At 32.8% G+C, this 13369-nt stretch overlaps 1 protein-coding gene and 1 non-coding gene across 2 annotated transcripts in view; both read right to left on the bottom strand.

Annotated features, from left to right (window-relative positions):
• LOC131841436 (uncharacterized) overlaps window positions 1-13369 on the bottom strand; it is a 100335-nt gene that overhangs the window by 11924 nt on the left and 75042 nt on the right. Inside the window, exon 4 of the mRNA XM_059189752.1 lies at window positions 3867-3961. Within this exon, the coding sequence (XP_059045735.1) occupies window positions 3867-3961 (95 nt within the window). The remainder of the gene's footprint in view (window positions 1-3866; window positions 3962-13369) is intronic.
• Trnap-ugg (transfer RNA proline (anticodon UGG)) lies at window positions 855-926 on the bottom strand. The gene has a single exon. It is a non-coding gene; the product is annotated as a tRNA-Pro (tRNA).

Below are 13369 nucleotides of genomic sequence, written 5' to 3' on the forward strand. Positions count from 1 at the left end.
AACACTTCAGCCGTCCAGACAGAATATAAGTTAACGACTAAAATAAGTAAAACATATATTTTTAGCGAGTTTACGATCGTCTACGAGTTCAAGTAATGTCAGAAATACGTGACCACTCAAAAGAGAACTTAAATTGTTACGTCGGTTTTTTCATTACCATTGTTTCGAAATGTTATGGGTTTCATTTTTGTTGTTTATGGGTTATAAAATACAGTACCTACTGCTTATATATGAGCTTCCTTAATTAGAATAAATAATAAACATCATAGTAGCAACAACGCAAGATAATTTATTTATTTATTAAAACTTTAATGCAAAAACAAAAAAGCGTAAACAAATAAAAATAAAGGTGCGTATGGCGGACTTAACACCATAAGGTATTTTCTCCCATAGGGCAAACAGAGATTACTGGGCGGTGCGTTTAAGTAAATAACATAAAATAAAAATAATAAAAGGAAGTAGGTACAAATATAACAACATTCATAAATATTTTGATCAACTAAAATAAAATAAAATACACATAAAATATTTATTTATTTTAGTACCCTTTACTCGTAGTTATTACAAAATAAATTTTACAAAATAAGTTTTATAAAAAAAAAATTGAAAATCAATTATAATAATGAAAAATAATAAACATTAATAAATTGTTTAATGAAATGTTAATGAAAAAAATATGCCTAAAATAAATTCCTCACTACTAAATTGACTCAAAATTAGTAAAGTTGTTCCACTTCATAAAAACTGTTCTATGTTACGTATATAAATAAAATATACACTCAAATTAAAGAAACTCCTTTTCATTATTGTAACAAAGCTGAATAAATAAACTAAACAAAGATAGTACAAAAGTTGGGCTCGTCCGGGATTTGAACCCGGGACCTCTCGCACCCAAAGCGAGAATCATACCCCTAGACCAACGAGCCACGAAGTGAAATGTCGAATATTAACATCATACTAGCTCTATACAGACGGCGCGTAATTGCGTCATCATGACGATTAAAAACACAGCCTACTGCCGCGTACACATCACGCTGATTCTACCATATGTTAATCCAACGTAGCGAGGAGTGAACCTATTTTGCTATCTTGATTTATTCGGTATGTTAACGGTGTTTCCATTAACGAAGAGTCAGTTAGAAATATGTCGTATAAATTCGATTATATAACTATAACGAGATGTACTAAACAACTATACAACGCCTTTTAAGATGTTCTAGTGTAACAATGACCATATTTGAAGACTATATTTGCTAGCTAAGAAGGGTAGACTACAAAACATATATACAACTCGCATCTTTATATTAAACACTATCTCTATCATCCACCAGTACAAAAATGATTTTAATAAATCCTCTACACCTAACGACTGTTTCGAGGAAACATAAAAGCGATGCTATTTAGCCCTTAAATGCCCGTACGGCATAATAACGTAATAATGTAAAGTATCTCTATATTTTCTATACACAAACAGCGATCAGTTACATCTATATCATTATCATTACATAGAATAAAACAAAGTCGGTGTCGCTGTCTGTTAGCGCATAGGGACGCTATGTATGCTTCAATCTTTAAAACTACGCAACGAATTTTGAATAGAGTTTTTTTAAATAAAGTGATTCAAGAGGAAATTTATATATATATTATATATAATACATGTACGAAGTCAGGGCGAGTAGCTAGTAATTAAATAAAGTTTAAGTGTCTGTTTGTGATTTAAAATTAGCAGCTTTTCATTAAAAGAAATGAATCAATTAATATTATAACTGAAACGGCAACTGATCAAAACATATAAAATATTTTATCCTCAAATTGTCATTTTAATATACCATTGCGTCATCAACAAGAATCCAGGCCAATCGCGTAACATTCGCCAATTGGTTAATCAGCATCTCTCCAAAGTATTATGTGTTTTGCAATGATAACAACCACTTCATTAGTTTCTTGCTTAATTTACTGTTACCAGAGATGTGATAGTGACAGTATACTTTACATTTAATAATTTACTTCAGCTCCATCAATAGAGCACACTGAGGAAAGAGTCTCATTTATTTCAGCCGAGAGAGCAGATTTGTAAGTTGTTTTGATTGCAGAATATACATTAGCCAGTAAATAATTACAGGATAAGGATTCAAGGATTGTAACAGAAATGTAATAATGACAGTTTACTAGCATTTCACGATTTGCTTTAGCTCCATCGATAGATATACACTTGTAGGAATCTTACCTATTTCTGCCGTCAAATTGCTTTGTAAGCTGTGTTTTGATTGTAGAGTGTCAGCCAGAGAAAGTACAGGATTAGAGATAGGACATCTTATTTCTCTGGACTGGTAACGCATGAGTGGTATCAAGACCGTCACATTGTAACGTGATATACTTAATAATATTTATGTATCTATATAAGGTAAGTTTACTAATTGTCTTCTTAATTGTCTGCTCTCAGACACACCAGTGTTCTCACTCACCGTTCAAACTTAATGGACATATGACGCCAGCAGTGTGCGCTAGAGACGACGTAATGCTTCCTTCTCTTTCAAACATATACTACAGTTACAGATACCATCATGTAGGCTATCCTTGTTTATTACTTAAATTATATAAAAAAGGTAGATTTGTACAAAGTCGTCTGCGTGGACACCTCTTTCAGCCGCCAAGAATCTGACTTTGTAAGAGTAATAATAATAATAATATCTCAGGACAATTCACACAGCGCTATCCAGTCCCAAGGTAAGCAGAGTTTGGGTTATGGATAATAGATAGACAATTCATATAAATACATAGATAGGTATCAGTGGATAGAGAAGATAAATTTCTATTATTTTATCTAAAAAAACAGACTAAGTCACAGGTACAGCTAGTACTATCTAAACAAGAAGTATATTCAGTTCTGTTGAAAGTGAGTAAAATTACAAAGTCATATCTATAATAATTTGAAATTTAAACCTTTTATTTTTATGCGTTTTTACCTACCACATCGCTAGCTTCTCGTAAGTAATTCAATACCTATAAGAATCTCCATGTGAACAGAGATCGGACCCCACAGGATTTCAAAATAAGTGGAACTACTTATACAATACAATAGTTAACTATATGTAACACATTTATAGGTATAGATGCCATCTTTTATAAGTCCACCCTCTCAGTTTGACAGCCCCTAGCTATTATTTTAACACCCTCTGTTACTAGCATTTCGGGTGGATGACGGACATTTTTACTGTAGGTTGAATCCTAAAAAGCAAAGTGTGGTTATATTCTTTACTACCAATCCGATCCGGCTTCGCATGAGTGCAATTTCTATAGAGATTTTTTTTTAAATAAATATCATTGTTAGGTGTCAATTATATGTGGGCGAGTAGATTTTTTCTTTTTTTCTTATGGATGATAATGGAATGGTGCATCCGATTGCGCTGACGGTTTACACTGGCGAGGCATCAGTGGAGGATGATAATATGAGCAAAAGGTCAGGTCAGTTAGCCCATTATCGTAAATTTACCTTGAATTAACACGATGTTTTCCAGGAAAACCCACTTGGAGGTCAATCTGATATGGCACAACGCTAGCAATGAGGTTATTAGTCCACATTACAAATAATCCCCTTCCCCCGGGCGAAGAGATTGTTAGTAATGGAAAATATTGCAGATGCTAACAATGTTTGTCATGTAACTTCCACGCGGATCACCCTGATGATAACCATCATGGTAAATACCTAGTGAATTCGTCACTATGCGCTAACTGACCTGACTTCATGCTTATCATATCACCTTACACTGGTGATCGACCATGAAGGAATCAATGGAAGAAAATAACATTGTACCGCGACCCCAAATAGATGCGATAAGGAATAATATCATAATGATTTGACTTACCGATTAAATTCATATATATCTTCTATGTTATTGAAAAGCTCGGTTAACTTGTCTTCTGAAAATGTGGACCCCCGCCGCCACACGTGGAGATAGCCCTGAAACAAACGATAAACATAACCTTATAATTATAATATTTTACAACCGACTCCATATACAAGTACTACTTGTAACTGTAACTGGACTCAGTTTTAGAATACATCCGCCTGTATATATCGTTGCAGGTTTTGAACTGAAATGAATTTATTGCAATCTGGATTCTAAGCAGTTGCATTAGAAGTCACTCTTTATACCAAATATAAAATTATTTACAATACCTTAAATTATAGAATCCTAACGACCAGTCCCGACTTTGCATGAGTATTTCAATTAATTTACACAGAACCTAAACGAATTAAATATCTAAACCATTCTGAGAAACTACTCTGTTGCTGGATTAAAACGGGATAACATTCAGTAGTTTTTTGAGATTATAGCGTAAATAAGATATAAACATAGTCAAGAAAACTGTAAACGACACCACAGCGTCTCCCTAAGGACGATGGCAAAATCGCCTACCTCATTTTGTGGAAGCCATACAAATAAAAGATGTGGAAAGAATTGGTTTTGGCCTGATCCTCGTGTTTTCTAAAGTGCAATATACAGTAGCAACTAGTAACATATGGTACAGTCACCATTCCCACCTGGAATATTTACTGTTAAACCACAAGAATCACTTAGCACGTGAACTTACAATGGACAATTTATCTCGACCCACTTTATAATAGTAAACACGGAAACCAGAAAGACTAAAATTACTTGGAATTTTGCAAATACTTTCTGTCTTCAGTGCGAGCCTCTAATACATGACGTTGGAGTAAATGATCGTAGAAATAACGGCTTATTGCTATAGAAGAAAGGAGAAGAAGAAACCACAATTCTAGTGTAAATAGCAATAACATTTCAAAAAAATGTGTAACACCAAGATTAATTTGCACTGGTTGAGTAACCATTTAAAAGAATGTATATGTAAGTAATATACTAGTTCACTATATTTATCACAATCATAGTACTAACTCGCTACCAGAACGCTTTCTAAATAATTAATGAAAATAATAAAATAATTAGGTAATTAGTTTGGAACGGCAGGAATAGTGACAAAAAAATATAACTCACATAATAGAGGTTGAGGAGGACGAATAAATATTGATTTACTTAGACTAGAAAATAGATATAGTATACATCCATTGACACGTCCAACTTTTAATCTCAATTAGAGAGTAGACTCTTTTTGTGTCGGCGGTTAAAAATATACACAATACTAACATTTTATTCTACAATAACAATTTCTTTCCCTTTCACATCAAATAATAATAATAATAAACCTGGACAATGCACACAGCACCATCCAGTCAAGACACAGACTAACAGTAAACAGAGTTTGTATTGTAAGTACTGGACAATTCATAGAATACTTAAATGTATGTTTTGTAAATATACACGTCGTGTACATAGAAAACAAACAATCAAATCATGAATAGTAATGTTTGTGAGGAATCGAACCCGCGACCATCAGAAGTAAAGCCAAAGTATGCCAAACCGCTAGACCACCGAGTTAAGTAAAGATTGCGTCACATACCGTTTAATAATATCAACACAAGAAACAATTCAATTCCGTCTGATACATTTACAGATTGACACGGATCCATCGATCCGTTAGGTATCGAGAGCCATAATCGATCGAATAGTTTCGAGAATCGAGTCGCCACTCGCATAACTCGGATAAACTCGTTATAATTTGAAAAAAAATATAACTTTACACCGAGGTACTACTTACCCCTGCCTGTCGAAAGGCAGGAGTTTACCTTGGTCGCTCAATAAGTTCTTCCGCAGGTTTGGAGTACTATCTTCACTCGCCCTATCGTTCGGTTAACATATAAAGGCCAGCTGCGGCCAACAGCACTAGAATATTTGAAAAAAGCCTGGTAACAACTAGTCGCTGTATAGTAGGAAATACTTAGCATTTGTAAATTATCGTATTCCTGTACAATAGCATAAATATTAAACCAACGTCATAAACCAGTTAGGACAAAGTGGATCTCCATCCGTTCCACATTCGCTAAATTTAGAGCTAATGTCCAATGTGTTTTAGTGGGCAAATTAGATATCTCGGATGTAGGTAGTGCTTGTATATGTACTACTCACTAGTAGGGCTGTCTACTAATCTTAAGTCTATAATAAGAAACTAAAGATATTTTAAAGCATACAGTGTTTATTTCTCTGTTGGATACTTTTGCATTATTAACGTACCACTAATTTTTATTGTTATTTCTTTACATAATATTCTCTGTATCATTAAATATAGTAGCCGTATCCTTCTTCTAATGTACCTACATACAAATTTTAGTATGTAAGATCTAGTGGGGGGATCTGGTGACCCGTGATACAGGTTCTTCGGATACCTAGTACAGGCACCAGTTCTCCACAAATCTGTATTTTTGCACAGAATGATATATATATATATGTTATTATTATTATTTTAGATCTATTAATTAACTTATATATTATGAATCACCGTAGCCGCTGCATCGATTATGATGAATACTGATACAGAGAGAAGAAAAGGGGATTGTTAATAGTGTAAACCCATCTATCACCGTGATATAACCCCATCCATTACTAGCTATGTACCTAGTCAGGTGCACAAGGTTCCCCCTCAAAACCATCGTGATAAATTCACCATGAATTTATAACTAACTAACTGACCTGACCTGATACTCATCATCCTCCACTGGTATCCCGCCAGCGTAAACCGTTAGCGCGGGTGCACCATTCCATTATCATCCATAACAAATAAAACATTGGTACAGAAATAGATAGGAACCTAACCTATACACGGACCTCTTTCTCTCACGGAAATTATGTAGGTAGATTTTTTTTACAAAATTTTTAATTTATTTTTATTTGTATTTTTAATACTCGGCAAAACAAGATTTGTCGGCTATTATTATTATCAGTTACTCAATTCCTAAACAAACACAGCCCTAGTGTGTACACGTAGCACGTTCGTGGTAGAAAGCCGTCGAGATAAAAGTGATAAGTAGATCACGAATTATTCGCCACATTTAGAAAAGCTAGTGTAGGCCGTAATTTAGTGCTGGAGTTCCTTTCAAATGGACCACACGCAACTACGTCTATTATGGGCAAATACGATATGCGTGACTAGTGTTCAGCTTATCAGGTAGCATAAATTTTATCACTGTCCTATAATTGTTTATGTTCATTAAAAAAACACACAGACCGATACAAACAATCATACTCATGAATACAAATGTTTGCACCGTGCGAGGAATTGTACCCGCGACCACCACAAGTAAAGTGGTGTGCTTAACCGCTAGTAGTAACCGTCATGTATATTTAAATGTATTCCTATTATACAATTAAAAGTAAAAATATAATCAAAAGCATTCACACAGTTTCAGAAAGTATTTCCAAGTCAAAACAAGTGGGCGACAGGGGTTCATCTCTCCGATGTGTATGTTTAACAGAAATGTTAATAAATCAAACAAGAGTGGCAGTATCTAAAACATCTTGTAATATAATATACATTACATTACATTGTGTAACAGAACACGGGACAGTCTGCAGTGATATTAAATTTATATTATGAATGAATACTACCATGCCTCCTTCAGTAGCACCACTAAAATTATAACAACCAAGTGAAGACTAAAATTTCCATAATTTCCGCCAGACAAAAGAATTTAACAATATTTTCCTAGTAAAAGACTTCTAGAAAGATAAAAACCGAATTCGAAAACAGGCTGACATTTGACTCATGAACATGAGTCAAATAAATCGAAGTCAATACAAGTAGAAAATAAGTACTTAAATATTTCTATCACTTGCTTGATACCTATAATAGTCAAGCAGAGACTTTTTGGACTGGATGACGCTGTGTGATTTGAGTTATAATGTAACTCAACACTAACTTAATAATATTAACGCAAGACAATTTATACTGTGCCATCTAGTATTAATATTAGCAAAGCTTGTACTAAGGTACTAAATAACTGATAAAATACATATTTTTTGTAAAGACATACATATTATATTTAGAAAATACCCAGATCATGCAAACATATTAAACATGGATACAATAGTTTGCATCGTGCGGAAATCGAAACCAATGTAAAATATGTACTGAATATATACATTTATCTATTTATTTGCTTTCTTGACCTCTAAAATTTGTACAAAAGGTGGACTTAATGCTATAGCATTATCTCCCAGTCCACCTTTGGGATGTGCAGAGATACATGAATGCGGCAAAAAGAATTATAATAACAAAATACACATAAATACATACATACATTAATAGAATTGACCTACTTTTTAATACAATAAATATACTAATTACATACACGTACATATTATATATAAATATACACATTTATTGAAAGCGGAGCAACATAACCTACGACATTTGTGAATCACTTATAGAAGTATATATATATTTCAACCGCGACCATCGGAAATAAGGCGATATACTAAACCACTAGACTATATTATCATGAACTTTAGACATCTTTTAAATGAAACAAAGAAACTTTCATACCACCACACTATAATGACTAACAACTCATAATTTCTAAAAAGCAACGTTTATTACCGATACATATAAATAATCTTAATCAAATGCCCCAATCAAGACTTGATCATCTCATCAAAGATCTTCATTTACGAATGTAGTATCGCTTCGCTTACAAACTATAAAACAAGCAATAAATTTGTCTACAGTTATTGCTTCTACTTATTATGACGCTCATTATATTTTAGGCTCAGATTAAATTTATTTCTCTATTGTGTACTAGCTGAGCCGCGCAACTTCGTCTGCTTCACACTTACTTGACATTTATAATTATATATCGCCCAATTCAAATATTATCTTTTTTAAATTATAGCCTGTGTTATTGTAATGTATAAGCTATATTACTGTAAAGTTTTATAAAAAATAGTTTAGTAATTTTTGCGTAAACGAGTAACAAATATCCATCCATACTTACAAACTTTCGCGTTTATAATATTAGTAAGATTTTAACTCAGCGAAACTATTCTGCTTTATTGGTGTTTGCTCACAAGCAAGTTTTTAAGTGCAAGTGCACTTGAGCGAGTGGAGTGTACTCGACTAAACAAACACAGCATAGCTTGCAAACAATGGTCGGTCGGTCCGTTTGTTGCCGTTCTCGTAACACCGGTTTAGCCACTGTCATTGTCAGTGTTACACGCTTGTGTCTAACTGTATGAGTGTATGTCACAACTACTGATTACCATAAACTCTTATTTCAATTCAACTTAGGTCTTGTGTACATACAACCAAAAAGATATATCTGTTCAGATAACCTAACCTAATTGATTTGATTTTGAAACTGTTTTTTTAAGAAGCTGGCACACCACTTGACGGAAAGCTCACTCATTCGGAATGCAGATTCATCACAAGAAGAATGATCAAGAAACTTGTGTGTTGCTCTTTTGAATTGACGTTTTTTTTTATATAAATAATTACAGAATAACAAGTAAGAGGCATGCAATAATCAACATAGAAATCGCTACGCACTCTGTTCTTCGTAGCTAGCTTCTGTTGTTGGTCGTAGCTAGCCCTTACAGCTTCACCGGACCCTATAGAGGGCGAGAGCAGATGGCACTCCAAACCCGCGAAATGATTTATGAGCGGCTGAAGACCAACAACTCCTGCCCGAAGGACACGACTTTAGTGCGAGGACACTACTAGGGGTTCAAACCTTGGCTCAGGCCGTCGTAATTTAATTTTTAAGAAATAGATGAAGGAATAATCAATAAAAACTTTTGAATAGTCATTTTATTTTATTGTACAGCTCATTGGAAATGCAGATTCAGCATTAGAATAACGAGCAAGAAAAGCTAATTAGAATAAATGTTGTTTTAAACAAATGCTAGGACGAGGTAGGTACGCGACAATAAACATAGAAATTGCTACGCAATCAGATAATATTATCAGGGCTATTAATTTGTTTTTTTATAATTTTTCCCTTTCTTCTATTTTATAATAAGCTTTCTCACAAAAAAGTAATTATTTCATTGTTATATTACAATATATATATATGTATGTATGTAGGTACTTTATTATTTTTAGAATAACTTATCGGTATAAATGTAAAAATTATGGTCATTTTTTTCTGTAAACGCGACATAACGTCTATATCGCTTCGGTGTTTGTACAATGATGTTGGTGTGAACGAGAATATTAAACGAACCATTATGTGCCACATACATATGCAAGCGTACGGAATAGTCGGCGTGTAACAGTATCCCGCCCACGGTCGCGTGGAATGATTACAAAAATGTCGACACTTCAATACACATTACTGTGAAACCTTAATTTAATTTTTATTTCTGTCGTTAATCAACACAAGTCTATATTTTGTTATGCAATTTTTTTTTTTATAAATGTGTAACTAGTTTGGTGTCCAACTATTTAGTAATATCAGTAGTATTAGATGTCCTGTAAAAACATATCCACATATGTACCAAGAGATCCAGTACGATTTTTGATATATAAAAGTGCAAAACTTCAAAAACGTAGTTCCGGTATGATGATTCAAATTTGCGATAAAATACGCGATAGACTTATATAAATATGCGAAATTTCAAGAATAGATCATATAATTCCTTGTCAGAAAAATGATTTTTTTTACTTTGATTTAATTATATTTGTTCATATATTTTATTACCCTTATAATCAGAATATTATCAAGAAAATAATTTATATATTTCATCTATTTAAAATAATATATCTTCAAAAAAATATTTCATATCAATTCATTGAAATCTTGCCTTTAAAGCTTGATCTGACAAAAATGCATGCAACACCAACTCTTGCGGGACGGACTAGACTAAGATCGCTAGCGGTTCAAACATTAGTCGTAATATTGATCTCCGCTACGGGACGGTAGCAGTAAAAAAATATAGAGGGAAAAATAAATTGTAATTTATTATATCGATATACAAGCACATCCCTAAACTAGTTATGTATCACTGCAGCGCTGGCGCTGGCCACACAACCCACGTGTCTGGTCGCATCTCCTGCGCCTTATTTAAATAACTCGATTTACGCCTGCGCAACACTATATGCACCGACGTAAAACATAAACTGATAGCGACACAACAAACATTCAATACTAGTTACATCTCGCGGCGCCAGTTGCGTGAAATCGGGTAATCATGTGTATTAATCTAAGATATGATCTATGTATGTACATAATTTCATTTAAATGCGTTTAGTAGTTTTTGCATGAACGAGTAACAAATATCCATCCATCTTCATAAACTTGCTTTTATAATAATATTCGTTTTTATACCAGTACTAGTTTTTAACTGCGACTATGTGTTATTTTTGTATAAAAGAAGATAGCCCATAATCCGCCCTCGTGATACAATCTACCTTCATATTAAATTTCATTAATATCCATTCTGCTGTTTAGGCGTGATAAGGTAACAAACTAACAACACACTTTCGCATACTTTATATTAGATATTTAAGCACTAGATCGCGCTAAAGTTTCATTGTAAAGAAAAACTCAATATTTTTTATGTCATTTATTTCTGTGTACCCACATGGAAACCGATTAATAAACACTTGTATACACGAATATAGTGCCTTGGTTTTGGTGACCTTGTAGTAAATGACATTGACCTTCAATAATTACCGATACAGAAAAAATAAATTACACACGGTAAGCCTTTCATAAAAAATGTTAGAAGTTGTTTTCTAAGTTTAAACCGAACAAATATCCTGACGCGATTTTTTTATACATATAGGGATACTTTATAACGCTTCAGCTCTTGATTTAAGCTATAGCTTAAATGATGGGAGTTTTATCAATGTTCTATTGGAAGATTCGAAATTGATAACGATGAAATGAATCATAAAAAAACTATAAGTCCAGTAGTTAGAAAGTGTGGTCATTTTATATTTATAAATATTTTTGTATTTTATAGTATTAGTAAGATCATTTATAACATTTTTGAATGTGGAGTCGTAAATATAGGGTATAAATTAATAGCGATCTCACTAGATAAATTCTTCTAATTAGTATCGATTTGTGTGTCTCGCTCTGGAATTGAATCTGCGCTTGTGGAATGGATGAAAGAGAAAAATATACGCCGATTGTATTGTATGTATATATACATTGTATAAGGAAGAAGCAGATGATGATGATGATGGAAGTCTCGCTCGGAGTCTCATCTCAATACAGATTTAAATCCAATTCAGTTTTGTACGTTCTTTTGAAACGAAATCAAGACGTATCGTACATATAATTAATGAGCTAACAGACTTTCTGTTAGCTCATTAATTATATGCAAAATATAAATACTGTATGTTTCTAGTTTGTATTGTACAATGTAAGAGGAAAACGTTTAAAGTAGGTACAGCTATCGATAGTTATTGGTTTACCGGTAGAGCGGTTGAAGAAATTAAAAGTATTGCGTTTGTAGTAAATATATGTTATACTAAAATGCAATAATTCTAATTTAAATATATTATTTAAAACAAGACCATATTGCTATAAATAATGAATGAAATAATATTGATTGTAACATTAATTTAATTGTCATTATAAAATATATAATTAGCATTATAACTTATTTCATTTATTCATAATAAAATTGATAATTAATTATTATAACAATTATATTATGTATATGTATATAGTAACTATAATAATTATATTATTTTATATAATTTTCATGTATTTATTACATTTATTCAAGAATTTCGGATCGTTTTCTTTTCTAGACTATTACTAATCATATGTTAACTGATTAATTGGGTTGAATAATCACGGATTGGCATCTCAATAAACTGTTCTAATTTTTTGTTTAAAATTAAATATTGTATATCAAATAGAAAATCATGTTACACAAAATCCTTTAACACGTTGTTCACAATAGAGATCGAGGTACCGTAAAGCGACTTGTCTCATTATATTCTGAACATTATAAAAGATCAAAGTTTACTACGAAATATTTGTGAATCGGCTATTTTTATGTAGTGCGCCCACGCATCGCAGTGTGTGATATAAATAACTCGGCCATAGCTACATTGAGAGATTAGAATGAAAGCAGCGCGGCGCCGCGCCCCTAATATTTCACTTCCCATGGTTAACGTGACTGTTTTAATATTTGTTATTTAATGGAAATGTGTTCATAGTAAAGTTTGTAATAATTTCAACATGATAAATTATATATGAATAGAATCGTTAACTGTCAGAAAGTGGTGATCGTTGACTGTCTATGTGAATAACATCAAGATATCTTATTAATATTATAAATGCGAAAGTTTGTAAGTATGGATGTATGTGACTCTTTCACGCCCAAACTACTGAACGGATTTTGATGAAACTTTAAAGTAATATAGCTTATGTATCAGAATAACACATAGCTATATTTTTTATTAAAATTTAACGCGGGTGATACCGCGGGCACAG

This window comes from Achroia grisella, unplaced genomic scaffold (genome assembly GCF_030625045.1).
Source record: "Achroia grisella isolate CSIRO2021 unplaced genomic scaffold, CSIRO_AGI_Agris_v1 utg170, whole genome shotgun sequence".
NCBI lineage: Eukaryota > Metazoa > Arthropoda > Insecta > Lepidoptera > Pyralidae > Achroia > Achroia grisella.